The sequence below is a fragment of the Akebia trifoliata genome, chromosome 14 (assembly GCF_017979445.1).
Source record: "Akebia trifoliata isolate Shusen 1 chromosome 14, ASM1797944v1, whole genome shotgun sequence".
NCBI lineage: Eukaryota > Viridiplantae > Streptophyta > Magnoliopsida > Ranunculales > Lardizabalaceae > Akebia > Akebia trifoliata.
Window position 1 is genome coordinate 23,132,956 of NC_141388.1, and position 23,439 is coordinate 23,156,394.

At 32.6% G+C, this 23,439-nt stretch overlaps 2 protein-coding genes across 5 annotated transcripts; both read left to right on the top strand.

Moving 5' to 3' along the window:
• Window positions 1-595: 595 nt before the first annotated feature.
• GLY1 (NAD-dependent glycerol-3-phosphate dehydrogenase family protein) lies at window positions 596-22,841 on the top strand. 4 transcript variants are annotated; one of them, XM_086422765.1, is made up of 9 exons: window positions 596-1,005; window positions 2,082-2,218; window positions 5,309-5,414; window positions 5,546-5,762; window positions 6,847-6,934; window positions 7,937-8,084; window positions 8,278-8,373; window positions 8,514-8,663; window positions 19,075-22,841. In XM_086422765.1, the coding sequence occupies exons 1-9, from the start codon at window positions 688-690 to the stop codon at window positions 19,120-19,122; spliced, it is 1,308 nt and encodes a 435-aa protein (XP_086278891.1). In that variant the 5' UTR covers window positions 596-687; the 3' UTR covers window positions 19,123-22,841. The 4 variants fall into 4 exon arrangements, with proteins under 4 accessions (XP_086278891.1, XP_086278887.1, XP_086278888.1 ...); XM_086422761.1 differs by having other exon boundaries at window positions 609-1,005; window positions 8,278-8,427; window positions 19,075-22,840; XM_086422762.1 differs by having other exon boundaries at window positions 614-1,005; window positions 5,561-5,762; window positions 8,278-8,427; window positions 19,075-22,838.
• LOC147386567 (uncharacterized) lies at window positions 22,175-22,859 on the top strand. The gene is made up of 2 exons (XM_086424577.1): window positions 22,175-22,698; window positions 22,793-22,859. Exons 1-2 carry the CDS (start codon window positions 22,175-22,177, stop codon window positions 22,857-22,859), a joined length of 591 nt encoding a protein of 196 aa, XP_086280703.1.
• The last annotated feature ends 580 nt before the right edge of the window (window positions 22,860-23,439 follow it).

Sequence of the window (23,439 nt, forward strand, 5' to 3'; positions counted from 1 at the left end):
TAGATAAAAGATATTTTGAAACGTAAAAAAATAATTTTCAAAGCAATAGATTATTTGGATCTAGGCAGATATAAGAATGGATCTGTATCTGACCCAGATTCAACTCGGGTTAAGGGACATCAACCCATATTTTATTTAGATCTATTCCAAGGGTCCAAATCCACTAAATTTGGATTCAGATCACTCGAATTTTAGATAAAATCTGACCCATTTTATGTCTTGTTCTAATCACTTTATTTTTTTTTAAATTATAATTATTTAAATAAAAATATAATATAAATAATGTAAAGTGAGTTGAATGACAAATATACTAGATAACTCAAGTGAATCAATTCGATTTTTGAGATTAAAGATTTGTACTTGAAAGTGTAAATATCACCCATAATGGTGGGAGTTGTAACTCATTTAAAAGTGGGAGCTGTGGACTTTTAGAGAGTTGCAATTCTATGGAGTTGATGAACCAAATAACCAATTAGAATTTTGAAGTGCGAGTTGTAACTCCAACTCTCATTTCCAAACACACCCATAGTGAATTTTCTTTAGAAAAAATAAATCCCTACTTTGTCCGGGTCCTTTTAAGTAATTTCCCCTTCTTTTTACTGGAATACGAATGGATATCTCTCGCGTCGCGCGGGGAACAAACGGTTATCCACATTTTACTGTACAATCGTCTCTTTCTCTAGTTTAATGGCGGCCCTATTAGAACCAAAGCTGCACAACTCTTTTTCACAGTGCCGCAGATCTCACCATCTGAGACTCCAAAAGATACACTTAAAACCCATCTTCCTTCCTCTACTCTCTCCCGCCAAAACCTGCCCTTGTTCTGCTGTAACCCTAGACCATCCTCCACAACCACCAAATGAAGATCCTAATTCTGTAAGCGAAGCTTCTGATAGTCGCAAAGACAGGCGAAAGGCAGTAAGAGTTGCTTGGGAGAAATTGGTTCGGTGGTCGCGCTCATGGCGCTCCAAGGCCAAGACCGACGTTCTTGAGCGCACCAACAAGGTTGGTTGGTTGGTTGCATATTTCTTTCTCCATTTTAAGCTTTTTCAGTTGGAACTTTATTTTGAGAACTTCTATTGGCACCCTAACTTTCACTTATTACACCCCAATTAAAAATAAAGATTTCGTGCGCAAAATGGCTGTTTTTTCATCCGAAAATTCCTTGATTATAAAAGTGACGAATTTACAGGAAAAACATGTTTCGGGAATTAAAATGAACAGGGTACCGGAACCAAAATTTTGTGTAAAAATTGGGTGTCAATAGTTTTCTTTTTTTTCTTTCTATTTTTTTGGTTTAGGATTTTATGAGCCTATTCATAATCCTAAACAACTACAGAAATTGTTTGAATGTGTTATATATATAATCTGTTGTAATGTTGAGATTATAATTTGAGCCAAACCTTTGTTATGTTTGAAGTAATCTTTAATTGGGGTATGATAAATAATTTAAGAAATTGGGATGTTATAAGTAAAAGTTGGGATGCCAATAGCAGTTATCTCTCTCTCTCTTTCTCTATTCTTAGGACCTAAACAATAGGGCAAAAAATGGGTCTGATCCGGGTTGGGATTTAAGTATATCCATATTTAGATCCAATTAAAAAGCTCGGATCTGACTCTGATTGGGATCATACTTAGACCATATCCAAACCCATCAGCTAGATCAGTCAAGTTGAATTGCATTTCACATTAGAAGCATCCCTAGATTTCGAGAAATCATTCTTAGATTCGAGTCAGTAGGATTGGGTCAAGGGACACTAAACCATATTTGACCCGTTTTATTCGATCTGCTCCAAGAATCCAAACCCTCTAAATTTGGATTTATGTACTACAAAACAATTGTAATTTCTAAATTAAAGTATTTTCGTTTATGTTTGTGTTGTTTTAATGGAGAATCTTTTTGAAGAAATTGGTTGTAAGTTATAACACAGTCCTTCTAAATCTAAATTGGTAGAATTTCGCTGTTTTGTGTGAGGAAATTGCTTTAATGTTTGACAACTTGGTTAAAGAAAAATCATACATTATTGGTTGTACATTTGTCGTTAGTGCATTGTGATTGATGTAAATGTGTATTTATTTAGGTTGTGGTGCTTGGAGGTGGATCTTTTGGTACAGCAATGGCTGCTCATGTTGCTAATAATAAGGTTGAAATGGAGGTTAACATGCTCGTACGTGATCCTCATATTTGCCGATCAATTAATGAGAACCACTATAATTGGTAATTTGTTTATACCACTGCATCTTATCTCAATATGGGTTATATATTGTATTATTGTTTAATATAATTTCATGGTACCCAAATTTTTTTTGCAATATATGTATTGTTACCTACTTTCATATAGATATATTCACAAATGAATATGTATATACACATTTTACTATGAGGGTGACTGTGATTTGCTTCAAGAGTGGATTTTTTGGTAACTACACCACTCAAATGTTTATCAAATATTGCGAAAAAGTTGCATCGATAAAAAGGAGTAATTTACCTACAGTTGAAAGAAGTTGATGTTCACCTAGTAAAACAATGTTGTAACCAAATTCAGATTATGGGATACAAGACAGTCAATTTAACTAGAAACAGTGAGCAATGGTTGTTTGTTATGAGTACGTTATACGCATGTACACCTAGACAAAAAAATAATATAAGATCATATGGTACTAGGTAACGAAAAGGGAACTGTCATTCCATTAAGATGTTACAATAGGTTCTATATTTGTTGTTATCTGGGATGTGTTATTCAAATTAATGTATTCTGCTTTTAGACTAAAACTACTAGTTATTTTACCCAATTTTTAAAGTAATGGTGACAAGGACGAGGACATTATTGGAATCATTTGGGCCACTTATTGGATCATTTTTATTGCATATATTTTACCCAATAAGGGATTGGACAGCCAGCCTTGTGGTTAGGATTTGTTTTATTTTTTATTTTTTATTTTTATTTTTTGTTATTGAGGAGTATTTTGGATAGTTTAGGTATTTTATTTAACTACTATAAGTCTGTGTTTCTTTACTGTAGATTTACTTAATGGTTAAGATTAGTTATAGTTATAGTAGGAGTCCATCTAATTAGAGTTTTAAGTTAATGTAATGTTTTAATCTTTTAGCATTTGATTTCACTAATAGTTGAGATTAGTTAGAGGGTTTTAGAAATCTTTATATGAACACTTCTTATTTAATTTTTTATTAGAAAATGATTAAATTTATAGAATTTTCTCTTTAATAAACTCTCCATTGATTGGATTTGGTGTGAAGTCATCTTGGTGTGATTCTAAAAATCCTTGGTGTGATTCAAGGTAATCTTCTATCTTCTTTAATCTTTTTCCCTGATTTTAACCCATCAAGAACCCTCTAATCCCATTTGGAAATCCATCCCATTCTCCCTATACCATAAACACCTTATATCATTAATCTCTTGTCCAAACATACTCCCTTCCCCTATTACCTATAAACCATTCACAATTAGGTAGTTTTAATCTTCTTTTTTTTATAGGTAAAATTTTTATTAATTGAAAAAAGGCGATGATTCAGATAACCATCCGTAGAAACACAAAGAAAAGTACACCATTATTCCGTACATACAGACATCCACCTAAATACAAACACCCCTTTGAAATCTGAATCTAATTTGCTCTAGTAAAACAACCACCCCAAGACCTCCAAGACCAAATCTTGAATAATGATTTCCGCTTCCTGGAAAACTCTTCTATTTCTTCTCGCCAGCTGGCACGACAAATGGCAAAAGAGGTGATGGACCAAAGTCTTCTTTTTTAACCCAAGAATACATTATGAGTCCAAGCTTGAAAGAGTGAGGAGATGGAAAACGGAAGCACTCAAGAACACCCAAAAAACCCAAGAAATGAAACCATAACTTGACCACGGTAGGACAATGAATTAATTTATAGGCAACTGACTCCCCATTCGCCTTGCACATACAATAGAAGTTTGGGCCAACAAAGCCTCTAACCATAAGGTTATCAAAAGAAATGATTTTAGTGAAGGCCACCAACCAAATGAAGAAAGATACTTTCGACAGCATTTTATGGCCCCAATTAGGCCCCATAGGGAAAGAAGACAAACCTTGATGGGAAAAATTTGCGTGAAAGGAGCTCACTAAAAAGATTCTATCTTTTGTACAAGTCCTTTGCCTATTATCAACCCCTATGAGCTCCAAAGGAATTTGATCAAGTTTGAAGGTCAAATTTGTCAGCTCTTAAAACTCCCAATCATTAAAATCCCTTTTGAAGCCCAAGTCCCATGAAGATCAATTTCCTGACCAATTTAGGAAGGCAGCAATGGGGAGACCCTTTTTCAAAGATAAATCATAGAGCAAAGGGAACTGTAAGGATAACGGAGAATTACTGCACCACCTGTCCTCCCAAAAATGAATCCTATCTCTACACCCAAAACTAAAGGCCACAAATTCCCTAAATTGAAGAGCTGCACTCAAGATGTCTCTCCACAAACTGCACTGGTGCACGCTGACTTCACCTCCTTGCTTTCCCACCCATGAATCTTCTCACATGCTTAGCCTTGATCTTTTTTCCCCAAACCTCCACAATCACTTCCCTAGTAGGGCCATATTAGACAACTTAAAACCTTTAATGCCCAAACCCCATTCTTTTTTGATGAGCAAATCACCTTCCACTTAACCAAGTGAAATTTTCTTTTCCCGTCTTTATCATTCCAAGCGTTAGCTCAACACTTTTGGGGATTGGGAATAAAGATAACTGGTGGTGAAAATAATATTATTGGGTTTATTGTGCATGCTCAAAACATGTCCAGTTGCAAAATTTTGGATTTTGCATACCCAATTGGCCTTATTGAAACATTTCTCAATGGCCAATAAAACCTTTTGGGCTTAAAACTTGAAAATCGAAGTTGATATTGGATTCAAACCCTATGTTAGTTTGAAAGTCCTATCTTTCTTGGGATCCCTCACTTTAATATTTGGGAGTTGCCTAGTAGGATTGTAACTAAACCTAGAAATCATTTTTTAATTTTTTATTAAATTTTCTTCAATAATCTTTTGTAGAATTGGGTTCTTTTATGGATTTTATTGTTTTTTTACAATTAATCTTGATCTTAGAGTTATCATCTTTAGGTTAAATTTGCACCGCCCTGCATCATATGGTTGTATGATAACTTTAAATAAATAAATATCCATAATACATGGGAATTTGCTATTCAGGGAGACCACACTTGCAAATTACTAAATAACTACTCTCATTTGTGTTTGTAATGTTTGATCAAAGGTTTTTGGAATCCATTTTACTTAATTTTCTTTCTTTTCCCCTTTTTAAGCAAATACTTCCCAGATCACATATTACCAGAAAATGTTGTTGCTACAACTGATGCAAAAACTGCATTGCTGGGTGCCGATTTTTGCCTACATGCAGTCCCTGTGCAGGTATTCAATTTTCCATTATTGGTTTCCCGGTATTACATGAATTATTCTATTACTTAGAGATTTTAGTTAATTTTTTACTACTTATTGGATAGTTCAGTTCCTCTGTCAAGAATTTAATTATGTTAACGTAGTTTATCTTGATGCAGTTCAGTTCATCATTTCTTGAAGGCCTTTCAGAACACATTGACCCAAACTTGCCATTCATATCTCTTAGTAAGGGTTTAGAACTAAATACATTGAGGATGATGTCTCAGATTATACCTCAATCACTAGGGAACCCTCGTCAACCTTTTATCGCATTATCAGGGCCTTCTTTTGCATCAGAGTTGATGAAGCAATTACCAACAGGTTACTTATAAACTTTTCAGCTGAGTTACTGCAGCCATTTTGTATTTATGTTGTATATCACATATTACTTACACATGAATGAATTCATAGTAACAAAAAACTTCATTTTTTTGAAAAAGTCTCGTTTAAATGCGTTTTGTAATTCCACGATTAAATCAATAAAAAAATTGCCTTTTAAAAAAATAACGTTTTTACATTTTAAACTTGTTTTTTAAATAATAAAATTATAAAACGCCATTTTTTTGTAGACGTATGATTAATTTCTAGTCTTATAGTTGTTTGTAATTTGATTCATAAATATTGTTTAATATGGGATTTAATGATAATGTCTTGATGTTATGATTTTTTAATTTTTTTTTCAATAATGTCTCATTCTGCTCAAAAGATCCGTTGATGGTTAAACTTTTATTAGCATCATACATGTTTAATTTTCTGGAAACATATTATCATGCATAGTCATACTGCATATGGGGGCGGATCATGGACATATGTAAAAACAATGGTTTTTCAAAATATGGGTTAGAGGTTTTGGATTGAGCTGATTTTTGTAAGAATGGTCTCTATGATGAGAAGATCATCCTCACAAAAAATCAGCTCAATCTGAAACTTGTAAGTCCATCAAAAGTGGTTTACAAATTATTGGTAAAAAATCAACGGTCCACATTCTAAATCACTTTTGATGGGGTTAGAAGTTTCAGATTGGACTGATTTTTTTTTTTTTTTTGATGATCTTCTCATCGTAGAGATCATCCTCACAAAAAATCAGCTCAATCCAAAACCTCTAACCCATATTTTGAAAATTTATTATTATTACATTGTTTTTACATATGTCCCATGATCTGTCCCCATTGAATATTGTTTTTTTTTTCCTCAAAATATATTGGAAACTTAGAATAAATGTCTAATATACTATCTATATTACATTTTTCATAAATTTTAATATATATTTTTATTTTTATATTTATCACTTTTTCCAAAGTTTTCATTTGTCGTTTTAAACCTGTATTCCGACTTGGTGACTATGCACATGATTCTGGGGTACTTATGGGAATTTTTCTTGTAATTCATTTTGGTGTTCCGGCAGCAATGGTAGTAGCATCAAAAGACAAAAAAATGGCGAGTGCTGTTCAGCAACTATTAGCCTCTCAGCATCTGAGGATCAGCACCTCAAGGTAGAGAAGCTCCCGTCTCCACTAATTAGTTGAAACAGAGTTACGCATTGAATTTCAATGTTTTTACTATTTCATTTTACAAGAACATTGTTTTTAGGTTTATTTGTAGTATCTTGGTCCTCTGGGGGGTATAGTTAGAAAGTTGAAAGCTAGTTAATTAAATTTAGGCCCTGTTTGGTATGCTACAAATCATTTGCAAAATGCTACTAATTTTCTGAAATCTATTCTTTGGGTGCTTGGTTACACAATGGAAGTGATTTGCATTGCGAAAAAAATTCCTACTTAACATAAATTCTTAAGAAATCTCAACAAATGATTTGCTGCACAAAAAATACCGCAAATCATTTGCAAAATTATTCAATTCCAACCCATGCATATCTAAATTATTAAAATACCCATTTTCAAAGAAATTAATTACATTGCAAACAAACCCTCAGTATTATGCACTTAAATTTACAAAATAACAAAAATACCTATGACAAAAGATTCATTAAATTGCTCATTGAAATTACAAAATAACAACCTTCATTATAGAAAAAAAGTTAATAACTAAAGTAGCCCTCCAATACTTGCAACAATATGCACATCTCATCAAAGATACATTTACTTGCATATAAAATTACAAAAATACCCCTCATCAACGTTATTACAAAACATCTCTCATCATGGGGTTATTTTTGTAAGTTGAATAGTTTCTTTGATGGTGGGTATTTTTGTAATTTCAATTTGTAGGTTACTATACCTATAATAAGGGGAGATTTTATAAAATTCATGTGTATGTTAGTACAGAAAGTATTCAGGGTATTTTTGTAACTTGAATAAATTCTTTGATGTGACCGAGCAAGTTAAAATTGTTCCACTTTTTCTTTTTATAACAAGAAATCACTACAAAAAATTTTGCATTGCAAATATCAACCAAACAGAAATGATTTCGCAAGATTTGTAGTGTGCCAAGTAGGCGTTAACAAAAAAAAGCTGAGATCATAACCTGTAGTATTCCAGTGATGTTACAGGGGTGGAAATTGCAGGTGCTCTCAAGAACGTCCTTGCAATAGCAGCAGGGATTGTAGAGGGGATGAATCTTGGAAATAATTCTATGGCTGCTCTTGTTGCCCAAGGTTGTTCAGAGATACGATGGTTAGCAACTAAGGTAATTCAGTTTATTAACTGTTGAACATTATCTATTCCCCTTCCCCTCCCAATCCTGCAAGACCCCTATGCAGCTATGCTCATGTCCCATGCCGTAAATTTTTTGTGTTCCCAAATTGTTAAGAAATTGATTCTGCATGAATCTATTTCCAACAGTTATCTTATAACATGCTTTCCCTTTTATGAATATGAAGATGGGTGCCAAGTCAACAACAATTACCGGATTATCAGGAAGTGGGGACATTATGCTTACATGTTTCGTGAATCTTTCAAGAAATAGAACAGTTGGGGTGCGTCTTGGTAGGGGAGAGAAGCTCGATGATATACTGAGTTCCATGAATCAGGTTCTTGGGACTGGGAGTTTCTCTTCCTTAAATTTTTAAAGGGTTTGTTAATCAAAATGCAATTACTTAGTATTCACTTGAATTAGGTGGCTGAAGGTGTATCAACCGCTGGAGCAGTGATTGCATTGGCCCAGAAATACAATGTGAAGGTCCCAGTCTTAACAGCAGTTGCTCGCATCATTGACAATGAACTGACCCCAAAGAAAGCTGTTCTTGAGTTGATGAGCCTACCTCAGGTAATTTATAATATATTCATGATCAAGTGAGATGATTTGTATTGATTAGCATTCAAGACATGTAGGAGGGGCTTGGTCTTGCACCGCACCCTCCTGGATGTCTGCTAATAGGGGGCATTGGGTTGGATTTTATCCGAAATCCAAGTGATCCAAATTTAGCATGTTTGGACCACCCTTAGAGTAAACCGGAGTAAAAAAAATGAGTCGAATATGGGTTGATGTCCTCTGATCTGAGCCAGATTCAGATCTGGATCCAACCCTATATATCCTCCTAGATCAGAATGATATATTGCTTTGAAAATTATATTTTTATGTTTTTTTCAAAATATATTTTTTCTACTATTCTAATATAATATGAATTCTTATAATAATAAATAAGAAAAAGAATTGTAATAATAAAATAGAATAGTATAACAATTAGAAAAGAAATATAGCAAAAAATTGTCGAATGGTCCAAAATTATTTGACCCGACCAACCCGAATAAAGTTTTTTTTGGTTGGGTTGGATCCGGATCTGGTTTTAGTAAAAGCAAAATGGTTTGGATATGGTTTTAGCTAATAGGATACGAGTTGGATCCGGATCCTAATAAGAAATTTTGGTTTGTATATACTCTGATCCGGCCCAAACCCGACCCATTTGAGCTCTATCTGAAAGTACAATTAGGTACTTGGATCGGGACTTGATCATTAGATATGTGTGGATTCAGATGTAGGCATTGGATTCAGTTGGATCCTTATTGTCATACAAAAATGCAAGTGACAACACTCAAAGTAGCACTTGATGGTGCAGAAAACTACAGATGTTTTCTTTCTCGAGATATGGTTGTTATATGCACTTGAGGACAATCGATGGTTCTCTTTGTACTACTTTGAGTCTCTGTAACAAGGCTCTATGCCATGTTCTAAAATGGTAAGATATTTATATCTACATCATATTTGATTTCATATCAGCCACTGATTCAGACCTTGGATCAGATATAGGTCCTACGTATTGAATTCAAGTTGGATTTCAAATTGGTCTTTGATTTTTTTTCTTTTTTTCTTTGAAATGTAGGTTGAAGAAGTGTGAAAAGTTGTACATGATCCAAGGAAGTTCACAGGTTAAGAGTGAAATCATAAAAGCCAGTTACAATTAAATTCTTACCAAGGCAAATCCTATAGGAAAAAAATCCCAATTGCCTCATTCTTTCGTTATGAGTATAATAATTGTTCTCAATAAACCACTTAGTTATACTCCCAGGAAATTTCAATGGTGAATCAAATTTTGGAAATTGATTATTTTCTAGTCATGAATCCAATAGAGAATATAGCTGATGATGACCTATACATTGGGTTAGTTGAACAACGAATTTGGTTGTTTAGGTCTAGATATCTACAATTAAGTTTGGTTTTTGTTGTGAAGGCCTACCAAGTACCAATGGGTGAGGTGAGCCAAATATCTGTAAGGTCAGTCAGACCTTGGTTACAAGATTTGTTCTTAGTAGAACAAACCGTTAACTAAAATGAAATGTGGTACATTTTATATTTTGTGAATCCAACAATTCCTGTTAACTGAATTTCTGTTGTTAGGTTCAGCAAACCAAATAATTAAATGGTAAAGATTTTTTTAAAATTCAGTTATGCCTCCTCAACATTCTTAATGTATTTATAATTTTATTATATATGAGTGGAAATTTGGCTATAGAGGTACAGAATAAGCTAACACCTAAATAATGTGAATTCAAGAGTTGATCTTGAAGAAACACTGTCATCAATAGAGGAATCATGTCATGTGCAAGTGTTTGTTATGGAATGCTTGAGAATGTGTGTCAACTTGGCCATTAGGGGTAGCAAAAGTAGGGCATTTTGTTCACTCTGATTAGAGAGAATCATTAGTGTGATGCAAGATTGTTGATGGGTCACCATCCTATTAAGAAAGGAGTTGCATAGTTTTTTTCAAGCAACAATTAACAATCTTAGAGAGACAAATCTACTCTTGATCACTCATGCACCATCGAAGCTGTGCATTCTATTACATTAATTGTTGCAAGGTGGATTCAATTAAGGTTCCTATATATATATATATATATATATATATAGAGGGGGGCGGATCATGGGACATATGTAAAAAACAATGGTTTTTCAAAATATGGTTTATAGGTATTGGAGTGAGCTGATTTTTTGTGAGAATGATCTCTGTGATGAGAAGATTATCCTCATTAAAAATCAGCTAATCTGAAACTTGTAAGTTCATCAAAAGTGGTTTACAAATTATTGGTAAAAAATCAAAAATCCACATTCTAAATTACTTTTGATAGGGTTAGAAATTTTAGATTGGACTGATTTTTTTTAAGATGATCTTCTTATCATAATAGAGATCATCCCACAAAAAATCAGCTCTATCCAAAACCTCTAAATCATATTTTGAAAATTTATTATTATTACATCGTTTTATCTATATATATATATATGGAGCGGTTCAGCAGCCCTAAAGTTTGCCAAACATTTTTCAAAACATGGGTTAGAAGCTTTGGAATGAGCTGATTTTTTGTGAGGATGATCTTACGTGAAGAGATCATCCTCTCCAAAAATCGACTTATTTTGAAAATTTTAACCTTAGTTTACAAATTGATGAATCGTGGACCGTTCAATTTTTGTAAATCTCTTCAATGTAGAGATCATCCTCACAAAAAATCAGTTCCCATATATATATATAGAGTAGCGTTCAATGGCCAACAGTTTGGCAAACATTTTGGCAAACACATTTTTCAAAACATGGGTTAGAGGTCTTGGAATGGGCTGATTTTGGGTGAGGATGATCTCTATGGTGAGGAGATCATCATCACCAAAAATCAGCCCATTCCAAAACTTCTAACCTCATCAAAAATGGTTTACAAAAATGGACGGTTCACGATTTTTCAACTTGTAAACTGGGGCTAGAAGTTTCAATGAGCTGATTTTTGGTGAGGATGATCTCTCACCGTAGAGATCATCCTCACCAAAAATCAGCCCATTCCAAGACCTCTAACCCATGTTTTGAAAAAGTGTTTGCCAAACTGTTGGCCACGGATAGGGACCCCATATATATATATATATATATATATATATGTGTGTGTGTGTAGCAGTGGGAGCCTGATTTTTTGTGAGGATGATCTCTATGATGAGGAGATTCCTCACCAAAATCAGCCTAAAAACTTGTGATGGTCCACGATTCTTCAATTTGTAAACTAGGGTTAGAAATTCAAAATGAGCTGATTTTTGGAGAGGATGATCTCTTCAGTAGAGATCATCCTCACAAAAAATCAGCTCATTCCAAAGCTTCTAACCCATGTTTTGAAAAATGTTTGGCAAACTTTAGGGCTGTTGAACGTCTCCCATATATATATATATATATGGGAGCTGATTTTTTGTGAGGATGATCTCTATAGTGAAGAGATTTACAAAAATTGGATGGTCCATGATTCTTCAATTTGTAAACTAAGATTAGAAATTTCAAAATGAGCCGATTTTTGGAGAGGATGATCTTTTCAGTGTAGAGATCATCCTCACAAAAAAGTAGCTCATTCCAAAGCTTCTAACCCATGTTTTGAAAAATGTTTGGCATACTTTAGGGCTGCTGAACCGCTCCCTATATATATATATATATATAGCATTTGGAAGCCTTAAAGAGAGCTAAACATTTTTCAAAATAGGGGTTAGAAGTTTTGGAATGAACTGATTTTTGTTAGGATGATCTCTATAGTGAAGGGATCAACCTCACCAAAAATCAGCTCATTCCAAAACTTCTAACCCCACTTTACAAGTTGAAGAATCGTGGATCATTCGATTTTTGTATACAACTTTTGATGAGGCTAGGAATTTCAGAATGGGCTGATTTTTGGTGAGGATGATGAGAGATCATCCTCACAAAAAATCAGTCCATTCCAAAGCCTCTAACCCATACATTGAAAAAATGTCTGGCACAATGTTTGACTCTCTTTAGGGCCTCTGAATGCCACCATATATATATATGGGGAGTTCAAGGGACAATTGAAAATAGATCTCGTGACAGAGAAATCTAGCCATCGGATATCTCATGATCCAACGGTCCATCTCGCGGCATACAACTGGAAATCACAAGCATGTGCTTTGATTTAAATTATAGTTTATTAAAATAGACCTCCCTCCCACCCAAAAATTGAGGTTAAGTTTAAAAATAAGGGGTACTTATAAATAATAAAAAATTTAATTTAATTGTAAAAAAATAATAATTTTTGTAAATTTATCGAAAGGAATCTATTTTGGCACTTAAACCGTCGAATTTTTTTTAATTTTTTTATTCCAAAATTTTGACATTGTAAGTGTGTAGACACCCCATTATTGCATCTGTCTAATTCAACAATTCGTCACCCGGTTTTGGTGGATTCCTAATGATGAATATAAAAGAATTCGAAGGCTTGTGAGTACTACTTGATTCCTTATGTTTCTAGTTTCTTTTCATCTCCCTACTCGTCACGACTCGACATAGAAGTTTATGCACGCTTAAGATTGCTACATCTTAAACCTGAGTTAGCAAGCACGTACGCATAGGTTCGTTACACAATTCGATAATTTAGAGACCTCGTTATGCTAGAAAAATATAACTTTAGAACATAGAAATACTCAACAGTGACTAAAAGAAATCTTACGATAAAATTCAAAAAAATTCGTAAAAAATCACAAAAATGACGAAAATACTCTTCATAAATTTTGGATCTATGAAAAGTCTCGAAAGTACCTCCATTACACTCAGAATGTGATTTCGAGTCTAACGAGACCCAAATCGATGAAAATAGAGAAATTTGTAAAAATTTGTAAAAAAATCATCAAAATGATGAAAATACCCCTCATAAGCCTCGGATTTCCAAAAGTCTCGAAAGTACCTCCATTGCACTCAGAATGTGATTTCGAGTCTAACGAGACTCAAATCGATGAAAACAGAGAAGTTGGAGAAAAATCTGTAAAATTTTTTAAAAAGACCAAAATACCCTTCAATATCCAACTCTAACATAGAGACCTTAATCCCTAAGAAAATAAAATTCAAATCGAAAATCAAACAAAAATCCAACTAAGAAACCAATTTAAAATTCAAATCAAATTTAAACCAAAAATCAAAATAAGATTCAAATTGAAAATTAAACTAAAATTTAATCAAAATCAAATTAAAATTCAAAATGTAACAACAATTTAAAATCAAATTAAATGTCAATTAAAATATAAAATCAAAATCAAAATCAAAATTTAAACATCAAATTTAAATATCAAATTAAAATATCGACAAAATCCAATCGCAATTAAAATTCAAAGTCAAAATCAAATCAAGTTAAAAAAAATCATTTAACCAATTAAAAAAAAAAGAAAAGTAAAAAAGTAAAATTAAATTGAATCGATCAACTAATCGAAACAAAATCAAATCGACCAACAACCAATATTAAAATCAAAATTCAAATTAAATTTTAATCGAATAATCAAAATTTAAAATCCAATTGAAATCAAACCAAATGCAAATTCAAATTAAAACATTAAATTCAAATCAAATTGTCGACAACTTCGAAATTCACATTTTAATCAAATCAACCAATTAGAATTCAGCGGCAATAGGCTACCGTAGTACGAGTAGTGTGGGATTCCTCCCTCATTCTATTAAAAAAAAAAAGACCCACGTTTCTTCTTCTTCCCCACGTGTTCCTCTTCTTCTTCTCCAACTGCTCTATTCATCCACATAGCAGCGACGTCTCCAACGAACCTCCTCTACCCCACGTCCTCTTCTCCCACGTCTCCACCCCTCTCTCCCTCTTTCTTCCCCACTTCTTCTTCCATCTCTCCCTCGCTTGAATAAATAATGGGCAACCGATTGAAAAAGAAAAAAAAAGGAAAAAAGGAGGAAGAAAATCAGAAAAAAAAAACCAGCAATTTCTTCTCTCTTCTCCATTGAACCTACAATACAGTCATTTCAAAACGTCTTCTTCTTCTTCTGTCCAGCCCCATCTTCCTCATCTCCTATCTCTCCTTCTTTCACACTTATTTATTTATTTATTTATTTTTGAACCACCATAAAATAGCAAGGAGAATCACCATTGGAGGACGTTTCTTCTTGGCTGCCCCAACGTTTCAGCCATTAAAATCTCCTCTAATTGCCAACACTTCAGCCATTAACATCCCAATCCTTCACTCTCTATCTTCTTCTCTTTGAAACTATCCTTCTTCCCCATGTTTTGATTAGGAGGCACACACAAAAAATAAAAAACTAGAAAACGTTTTTTTTTTGGGTGGCTGCCTTGTTAAAAAAAATTTAGCCATCAAACCTGCAACTCTCTCCTTCTCCATTAACGTTCCATAGCATCATCTCCCACAACCTTCTCCATTACTGCAATAGTATCCCCACTGTGTTCACATCACGGTCATTGTATTTTTCACTTCGCAACGCAGCCACCTCTCTCACAGCCATCATTTTCTTCGTAATGCACTCATCTCTCTGTCTTCATCTCTCAAACAACGAGTATTCACGAGCCTTTGGATTCTACTTGAAGGAATAAATTCATCATTATCGATTCTACAGGTAACTTTATTTTCGATTTAGTTTGTTAATTTAATTTAATTTAATTTTTATTTATTTATTTTATTATTATTATTTTTTTAGGATTTTCCCTCGCATTGATGTCTCCCATTTTTAGCGTCTTAATTATGGTAGAGTTTATTATGGAAGGAGTTTTTTTTTTTAGAATGCTTCCATGTCGTTCATTTTATTTTTATTGATTCTTGATCACATATTCTTTAAATGCACTTAAATAAATCCTTTGATTTTTGGGTATACACGGCACTAATGGTAATCTTTACGATTCTGAAGAATTAATGGATCGATTCGACCATTTTTGTTAATAGATCAATTGGCCAACTCGTTATTTTCAAGTTAGTGGACCGGTTTATTGATTGTTGATACCTATTGAGTCGATTCGTCGATTTTTGATGTTATTGGGTTAACTCATTAATGTTGATCTACTCGATAAAAATTAAGTAAAGATAAAAATAAAAAAATCAATTTTCACAATAAAAATTGCAAGTCGACTCACTGATTTTGGGGGCATTGAAAATTTGATTTTTTTTATATTAGGCATGTGGGTTAACTCAACGATTTAGTACACGTGGCGATTTAAAAAAATCAAGATTCTTTTGATTAACAAATTGTGAGTTGACTCACTGATTTTGGGACATCGGAAGTTTGAATTGATTTTTTTTCATAAATTGGGCATGTGAGTTAACTCACCGATTTAATACACGTGGCGATTTAAAAAAAAAAACCTTTTAATTAACAAATTACGAGTCGACTCACTGATTTTAGGGATATTGGAAGTTTGAATTGATTTTTTTTTAAATTAGGCATGTGGGTTAACTCACCGATTTAATACACGTGGCATTTCAAAAATTGAATTTCTTTGATTAAAAAAAAAATATATGAGTCAACTTACTGATTTTAATGCATGTGACGATTCAAAAAATCGAATTTCTTTGATAAAATGTCATTAATGAGCTAATTCACTAATGTTGTATACGTGGCATTGAAAATCGATTTCATATTATTCAAAATGTGATCGAATTGATCCATTAATTTTTGGCGTCACGTAAACCTTATTAAATCGTGGGATTCATTTATGCGAAATTCGAGAATCTATGTAATTATCTTAACCGTAAGATTCGTTTGGCAAATCTGACATAAATTGACAACGATGATTGGACCATAGTCTTATCCTGTTGACCATAGGTTAGTTTTGGATCGTAGTAGAGATCAATCATCTCGATCAGGCGGGTTCGGTGCCTAATACCTTCCGAAACCCATAACCTGACCCCTTACCCATCTCTCTGATCTGTGGATCGACCCCTATCCATTTGAAGTTAATTTGTTCCTAGACCTAAATTAGGTGGCGACTCCCAATTCTTTCAAAATTCCTGAGAAACGTAACCGGACTCCTAATCTGTTATTTAGCGGACATCCGGGGGGGTTGAGGCGATTTCAAAGTGATGAAGTTTTAAAAAAAAAATTCAATCAAAATTATTTATTATTTTAAAAGAAAGTATAATAATTGTTACAATTTAATTTATAATTAATTTTTTAAAGAAAAATCAGGTCAATATCTTTAATTTCCTTATTTTTAGCAACATTAATATTTAAAAATATTTATTAATATAATAATTCTTAAAATTTAATTTTTAATTAATTTTTAAAGGAAATCACGTCTATATCTTCATTTTTCTTTTTTTTAGTAATATTAATATTTAAATTTTTTTGTTAATATAATAATTATCAATATTTAATATAAATTTTAAAGAAAAAGCACATCCATATTCTTATTTTTAACAATATTATTATTTAAAAATATTTGTTACTATTTAATTTTTAAAATTTTCATTTTTAGTTATTTTTTTTAAATAAAAAACATAAAAGGGTGTTAATTATTACAATTTAAATAATTATTTATTATTTCAAAAGAAAATGTAATAATTGTTATAATTTAATTTATAATTGAAAATAGAAATCGTTATAGAGGATTCCAACTGTTGGATTCTGGTAGATCGGATGGCTATAAGCTTTCTCTATAGTTGTAAAGTATAAATCACATGCTTTACATAAAATTTAGAGAAATTTATTAAAATGGTATAGTTTTCATAATTATTTATCGAAACGGTAAACTGTAGCAATTAATTCTGAAAACGATAATTTACCGTTTCTAGAACTAATATTTTTTTTATCAAAATGGTAAAAACAGTAAAATGTAAATTTTTACATATATATAAATCTACATTTGTTTAGCTAGTAGTTCAAATTCATTATTTTTTTATTTTAGGGTTATTTTTATAAACATTGTGATTGATTAATAGTTCAACTAAATTTCATTTTGTTTAGGGTTAATTTTTTTTTTACATATTTAAAACTTTTTTTATTGATTAATAGCTCAATTAAATTCTTTATTATATTTTATTTTTATTTTTATACTTTAACTTACATTTTTTTACTTCTTGATGACTTAACTAAATTCCTTCACGTTGGTTTAGGTATATTTTTTTTAATTTTTTACATATTTAAACCCACAAAATCATGGGATTTTGGGCTACATTGTAGTTGATTAATAATTCAACTAAATTCTATTTTAGTTTAGGGTTAATTATGTTTTTAACATATTTAATTTAATTTTATTGATTAATAGCTCAATTAAATTCTTTTGTTCTTGTTGTTTAAGGATTTTTTTACAGAGATGGCTGTAAGGATGGTCGAGAGTATGACTGTGAGGATGGCCTACAGGATGCTTGTGATGATGACAAATAGTATGGCTAATAAGATGGCTGATAGGATGGCCTACAGGATGACTGTGATGATGATAGATAGTATGACTAATAGGATAGCCTACAGGATGGCTGTAAGGATAGTCGAGAGGATGGTTGTGATGATGGTAGATAGTATGGTTGATAGGATAGTCGAGAGGATGGCCTATAGGATGGCTGTGAGTATGGCTGATAGGATGACCTAGAGGATGACTGATAAGATGACCTACATGATGGCTGTGAGGATGGTCGATATAATGGTTAATAAGATAGCTGTAAGAATGGCAGAGAGTACGATTGTGAGGATGGTTGATAGGATGACCGACAGGATGGCTAATAAGGTGACTATGTGGATGGTGGCTAGGATGGCTTTCTAGATGATGATAATATGATGGCCTAAAAAATGCTTGTATGGATGGTTTTCTAGGATGGTGGCTGTGAGGATGGCTTTCTAGGATGACTGTTAGGATGGCTAATAGGATAGCTATGAAGATGACAGAGAGGATGGTTGTGCTAAAATACATTCTAATCTAATGTTGGAAGAAGCTTTTTGACATTGGATGGTTGTGCTAAAATACATTCTGATCAAATGTCAGAAGAAGTCTTTTGACATTGAATAAAATACTTCTAATCTAATATCAAAAAAAGCTCCTTCTGACATTGAATAAAATATTTCTGATCTAATGTCAAAAGCTTCTTTTTGACATTGAATAAAACACATTTTGATCTAATGTTAGAAGAACCCTTTGATATTGAATAAAATATTTCTGATCTAATGTCAAAAGTCTCATTCTAACATTGAATAAAATACATTTTGATCTAATGTCAAAATGATCCTTTTGACATTGAATAAAATACATGATTTGATAACAAAAAATGTTGTAAAATATAAATTGTTAAAACTCACTCATCTTTTTTTATTTTTTATTTTTATTTTTACAAGTGAATTAATTCATCTTCTTCAAACTAGCCAACCAACCATTCTTTAATCTGTTTGTGTAAGAACTAGGAAGCACATATATAATTTACTCATTTACTTCAAATATAATTTACTCATTTACTTCAACAGTAAAGACGATCTTGAGAAAAATTTTGGCAGGATATTCTTTATTGGATTCTTGAAGAAGATAACAATACAAATCGATAAACTTCAGTTCCATGCCATCACAAAGCAAAATGCACATGTTGAGATGGTTGATAAGGAATGGGTTGATATCGTGCCATCCTTGCCAAATTCATATGAGCTTCATTACTCGATTTACAGCTCATTGAATGTTTGCTCTTCTGATAAGATGTGTGTAATAGAGGTTACTAATTAATTACTTGAACGTTACATGAGTTGTATAAGTTATAGCATATAATGTCCTTTTTATAGAAGCAATTTCTATGTAACTCTGTAAATCAATTTATCTATCATCATCTATGTTGTCACTAATATTCGGGTCGGCAACATTCTGGGATTAAATATCCCGAAGAGAACTAAAAAATTGATCGAAATATTTGGTCGGAACTACTATATAAACTATTTTCCGAGACTTTCTTTACAGATGAATTACATGATTCAAAGAATTTTTTTTTTTTTCTACAAGAACAAACATCCTCATCCATATTAACATCCCTACCATCAAATAGACGATTCATTGTAGAAGGAAAATTGTACTTGAACATAGAAATGTCAAATTTATAAACCTTTCTAAAATAATTAATTGAAGAAAGTAATACGAGTAGACATACATAGGGGTTGAACATCTTGAAATATCGACGTGTAGGTCTGGATTGAGGGGAACTGAATCTAGAACATTTCGATGTGTAGGTGAATAAATTGAACTCCCAACTTTACTGTAGACATGACAACGCAAATCAAAAAATCAAGAAAAAAATATATATAATTTTTTTAGGTTTGAATCACCCTAACGTATGCCTAGTTTCATATACAAACCTAATAATTAATCTAGAACTTGTTCAATATCATTGCATCCCTTGGTTGGATTTGTTGAAATGAGATCGTCTTGACCATTCTTTTCTAAATCAGATTGAAAGAATAATTAAAGATGAATCGTATCGATATAACTTAGACTATAATCAGTTCTTACTTTAAAATAAAATTAAAGAAAGAACAAACCTAGCTGCACATCTTTCTATTTTCAACAACTTCAAAGGGACCATACTCGGCTCTAACAATTTTTCCCTTCTACATATGTAAAATCGTAAATCATTCGTATCAATCACAAATGACACACAACAAATATATATTTTACTATGATAGATACAAGTTCATGATGTCCCATACCTATTTTCAAACATATTCTGTGCATGCATGTGATTGGTATCATTTCCTATTTCAACAAAGTGTCGAGATTTCGTGATGAAAACGTATATGGTTTGAGAATTTTCCGGTACTCCAAAGAACATTTCTTTAACATCTGCATCGTTTTCTATGTCTATCTCAACGAATGAAAGGCTAATTCTATACAAATAGTTTAACTTCAAAATAATCTTATCTTGACTATATGCGGTGACTTTATACATCATGTCAGTTAATATTTTAAATGAAATATAACGTCTAACATACTTATTCTTGTATTTACCACGGTATTTAAACCTGCCAATGGGTCTACAATCTCTCCATCGTGAAAGGATATCAACGAAATCTTCATTTTATCCATTTGTGAGATTATTTGTGATCAAATGGGAAATCTATAAAATACATGGAAAAAATGGTACATATTCTATCGAACCTTTAAGACACAATACACCAAACACATTAAATACAACACGATAATCACGCTCTAAGACTCTAATAATTGTTGTTCTAACTCATGAGAAAAAAATCGTAAAATATATCATAAAAAATTCTACTAAATTTCAACAATTGAATTTTAATAAAACTAAATAATGAAAAAAAATATCATTGTATTTCTTTTAACATTAAAAATTTAATACAACTTTAAAGAACTAAGAAATCCTTCCATGGTTGAAGTTATCCAAACATGAAACCCTAACAAATCCAAATCAATCCAGAAAATTAGTCATTCAATCTTATAATGATGAAATTTACATTGATCCTAAACATTTCAAAAATCAAAATCCTAATTGTACCTAATCGAATTCACAATATAGGGTTCGAATACCCCAAAACACATTCACAAATAATTTTGATCCAAATTTCTCACGATCTCCACAACGGAGAGAGATAGAGAGAGACTTTCATCAAAACTATTCTCACGATCTCCACAATGGAGAGAGACAGAGAGAGAGAGAGAGGAAACTTGCAAAGTTTTCATGATCTCCACAACAGAGAGAAAGAGAAAGAGAGAGAGGTTGCATACTTCAATTCGACTCCTTCAACCTCTACGAAAATGTTATTCGATGGAAAACCCAATACAAATGACACCAAAACAAAAATATAAAAGAGGAGAAGACTTATTCGTAATTTCAGTCAGAAATAAAAAAGGGTATTTTCGGAATAATTGTTTTTTTACTATTTTAACCGATTTGGTAAAAAAAATTATTTTCAAAAACGGTAAATTATCTTTTTCAGAATTAATTACTACAGTTTACCATTTTGGTAAATAGTCGAAATGTGGTCCATGTTTTGGTAAATTAGCCTAAAATTTATCTTATTTACAAATAAGTCTATCGAAAATGACCTCACTCCCCGAATAGAATTTTACTTCCAAAATAAACAAAAGGGACTCTCTTTCTCTCTCGTACTCTTCTCTATCTTCTTCTTTTTCCACCGAACCAGCACTCCTCCATTACCAAAACAGCAAGCCTCCATTGAAGAATCATCCAAGAATCAAAACATCCACGAAACTCTCTCTCTCTATCTCTCTCTCTCTCTCTCTCTCTTCAAATCGAACAAATCCCAACTCTTCTTCACCCTCTCTCTTCACGAACTCATACTCTTTTCTCCGATTTCAGTCTCAAAGGATGAGTTCTTCGACGAATATCTCCCTCTCAACTGATTCTCTCTCTCATTTTTAGGTCCTAATCCTTTCGCCTCCGGGGAATAATGTTAAGTATTTTCTTTAGACTATAGTGATTATCGTAATGAGTGGACTGCTTTTGAGCTTTTAATTTGCGAGGGGCAAAGTGAACTTTTAATTAAAGATGACATGTTTGAAGCTTTTGGGACAGAGAAGAATCACTGTTAGTCCTGATTTGTTTGGCGTGGATATTTCTCCATTAAACCTTGTATGGAGCTTTTGGGAGAGTTTATTGCTCCTGGCCAACCAAAGCCAGACATGGGCAGGTGGACACTCAACACTGATGGCTCATTCTCGGACACTCGAGGTGGTCTTGGAGCTATCATTCGAGATCATGAAGGAATGGTAATTGCTACTATTGCACGCCGGAACCCAGTCTCAATCATTTATCACAAAATACAAGCTATCCTTGAAGGGCTCAAGTTATGTATTGCAAAAGGTTGCCTCAACATTCGGGTTCAAGCAGACTCATTAATGGCTGTCAATATTCTTAACGACCGATGGAGTACTCCATGGAGTGTTATACATTTAGTCCTTTCCATTAGAAGGCTCCTTCCTAGTTTCCACAGGTATACCTTCAACCATGTTTTCAGGGAAGCTAACCAAGCGATGGATTATCTTGCATCCTCCCAAGACTCTATGGAATGTTCTGAAATGGATAGTGGAGTTCTCCCTTGTAACCTCGGTTTTATCATTGATAAGGATCGTAGGGGCTTTTCTTTCTTAAGGTTGTGGTTAGTCTGGGTCTGCCTTAACCCGGTTGACCTTTAAAAAAAAAAAAAAAAGTACTTGTTATTTTGAACTTGTGTTTTATTTTAACCTTTACAGGTTTCAGTATGACTCAGTTGTAAAAAGGAAAAAGGGGTTTGGGGTTACTCTTGACGTACTCTGTTAATTGTTCTTGTTGAATCCATTTATTATTTGATACTTGGAATTTGTTAAGAGGAAAGATTTAAATGGAAAGTAAAGTAAAAACGGGATGGAGTCCAATTCAAAGTGAGTCACCATTTAAAATTAGCCAATTCATTTGATACTTTGGAATGAGAGGAAACTTATTTGACTCACAAAGGAGTCACAAGTTAATCCAACAACTTATATCAGAACATATATATATATTTTGAAATCTGAATCAATTATTATGCTTATAGATATTGAATTGGTTTGAGAGAGCTTATAAGAATCACTTTCCCTTCAGATTTAGAAATGGCTCATATACCATACACGCGGGCAAACAGAGTAGGATTAGAAATGACTTTTAGATATAAACTAACGAAAATGAATTACAAAAGAAAATTTGTTTAATTTGAGAGGTTACCTCTCCCTGAAAGCCTTAGTGTACATCGGCTAACTGCAGCCTAAATTTATTTATCTTCTTGTTATTCTATTACTCCTAATTATGCAAATGATATTTGGACATTGCTAATGATGGGCCACTTTTTCTTACATTAAGAGAAAATGTGGGTTAAACGAGAGCA

Bases quoted from the DNA above. Each gene is read 5' to 3' on its own strand.
- GLY1 (XM_086422761.1), top strand. From the start codon at position 688: ATGGCGGCCCTATTAGAACCAAAGCTGCACAACTCTTTTTCACAGTGC. The intron at 8,085-8,277 runs GTAATTCAGTTT...ATGAATATGAAG, and splicing joins TACGATGGTTAGCAACTAAG to ATGGGTGCCAAGTCAACAAC. The intron at 8,664-19,074 runs GTAATTTATAAT...AAATTTTGGCAG, and splicing joins AGTTGATGAGCCTACCTCAG to GATATTCTTTATTGGATTCT.
- LOC147386567 (XM_086424577.1), top strand. From the start codon at position 22,175: ATGGAGCTTTTGGGAGAGTTTATTGCTCCTGGCCAACCAAAGCCAGAC. The intron at 22,699-22,792 runs GTTAGTCTGGGT...TAACCTTTACAG, and splicing joins TTTTCTTTCTTAAGGTTGTG to GTTTCAGTATGACTCAGTTG.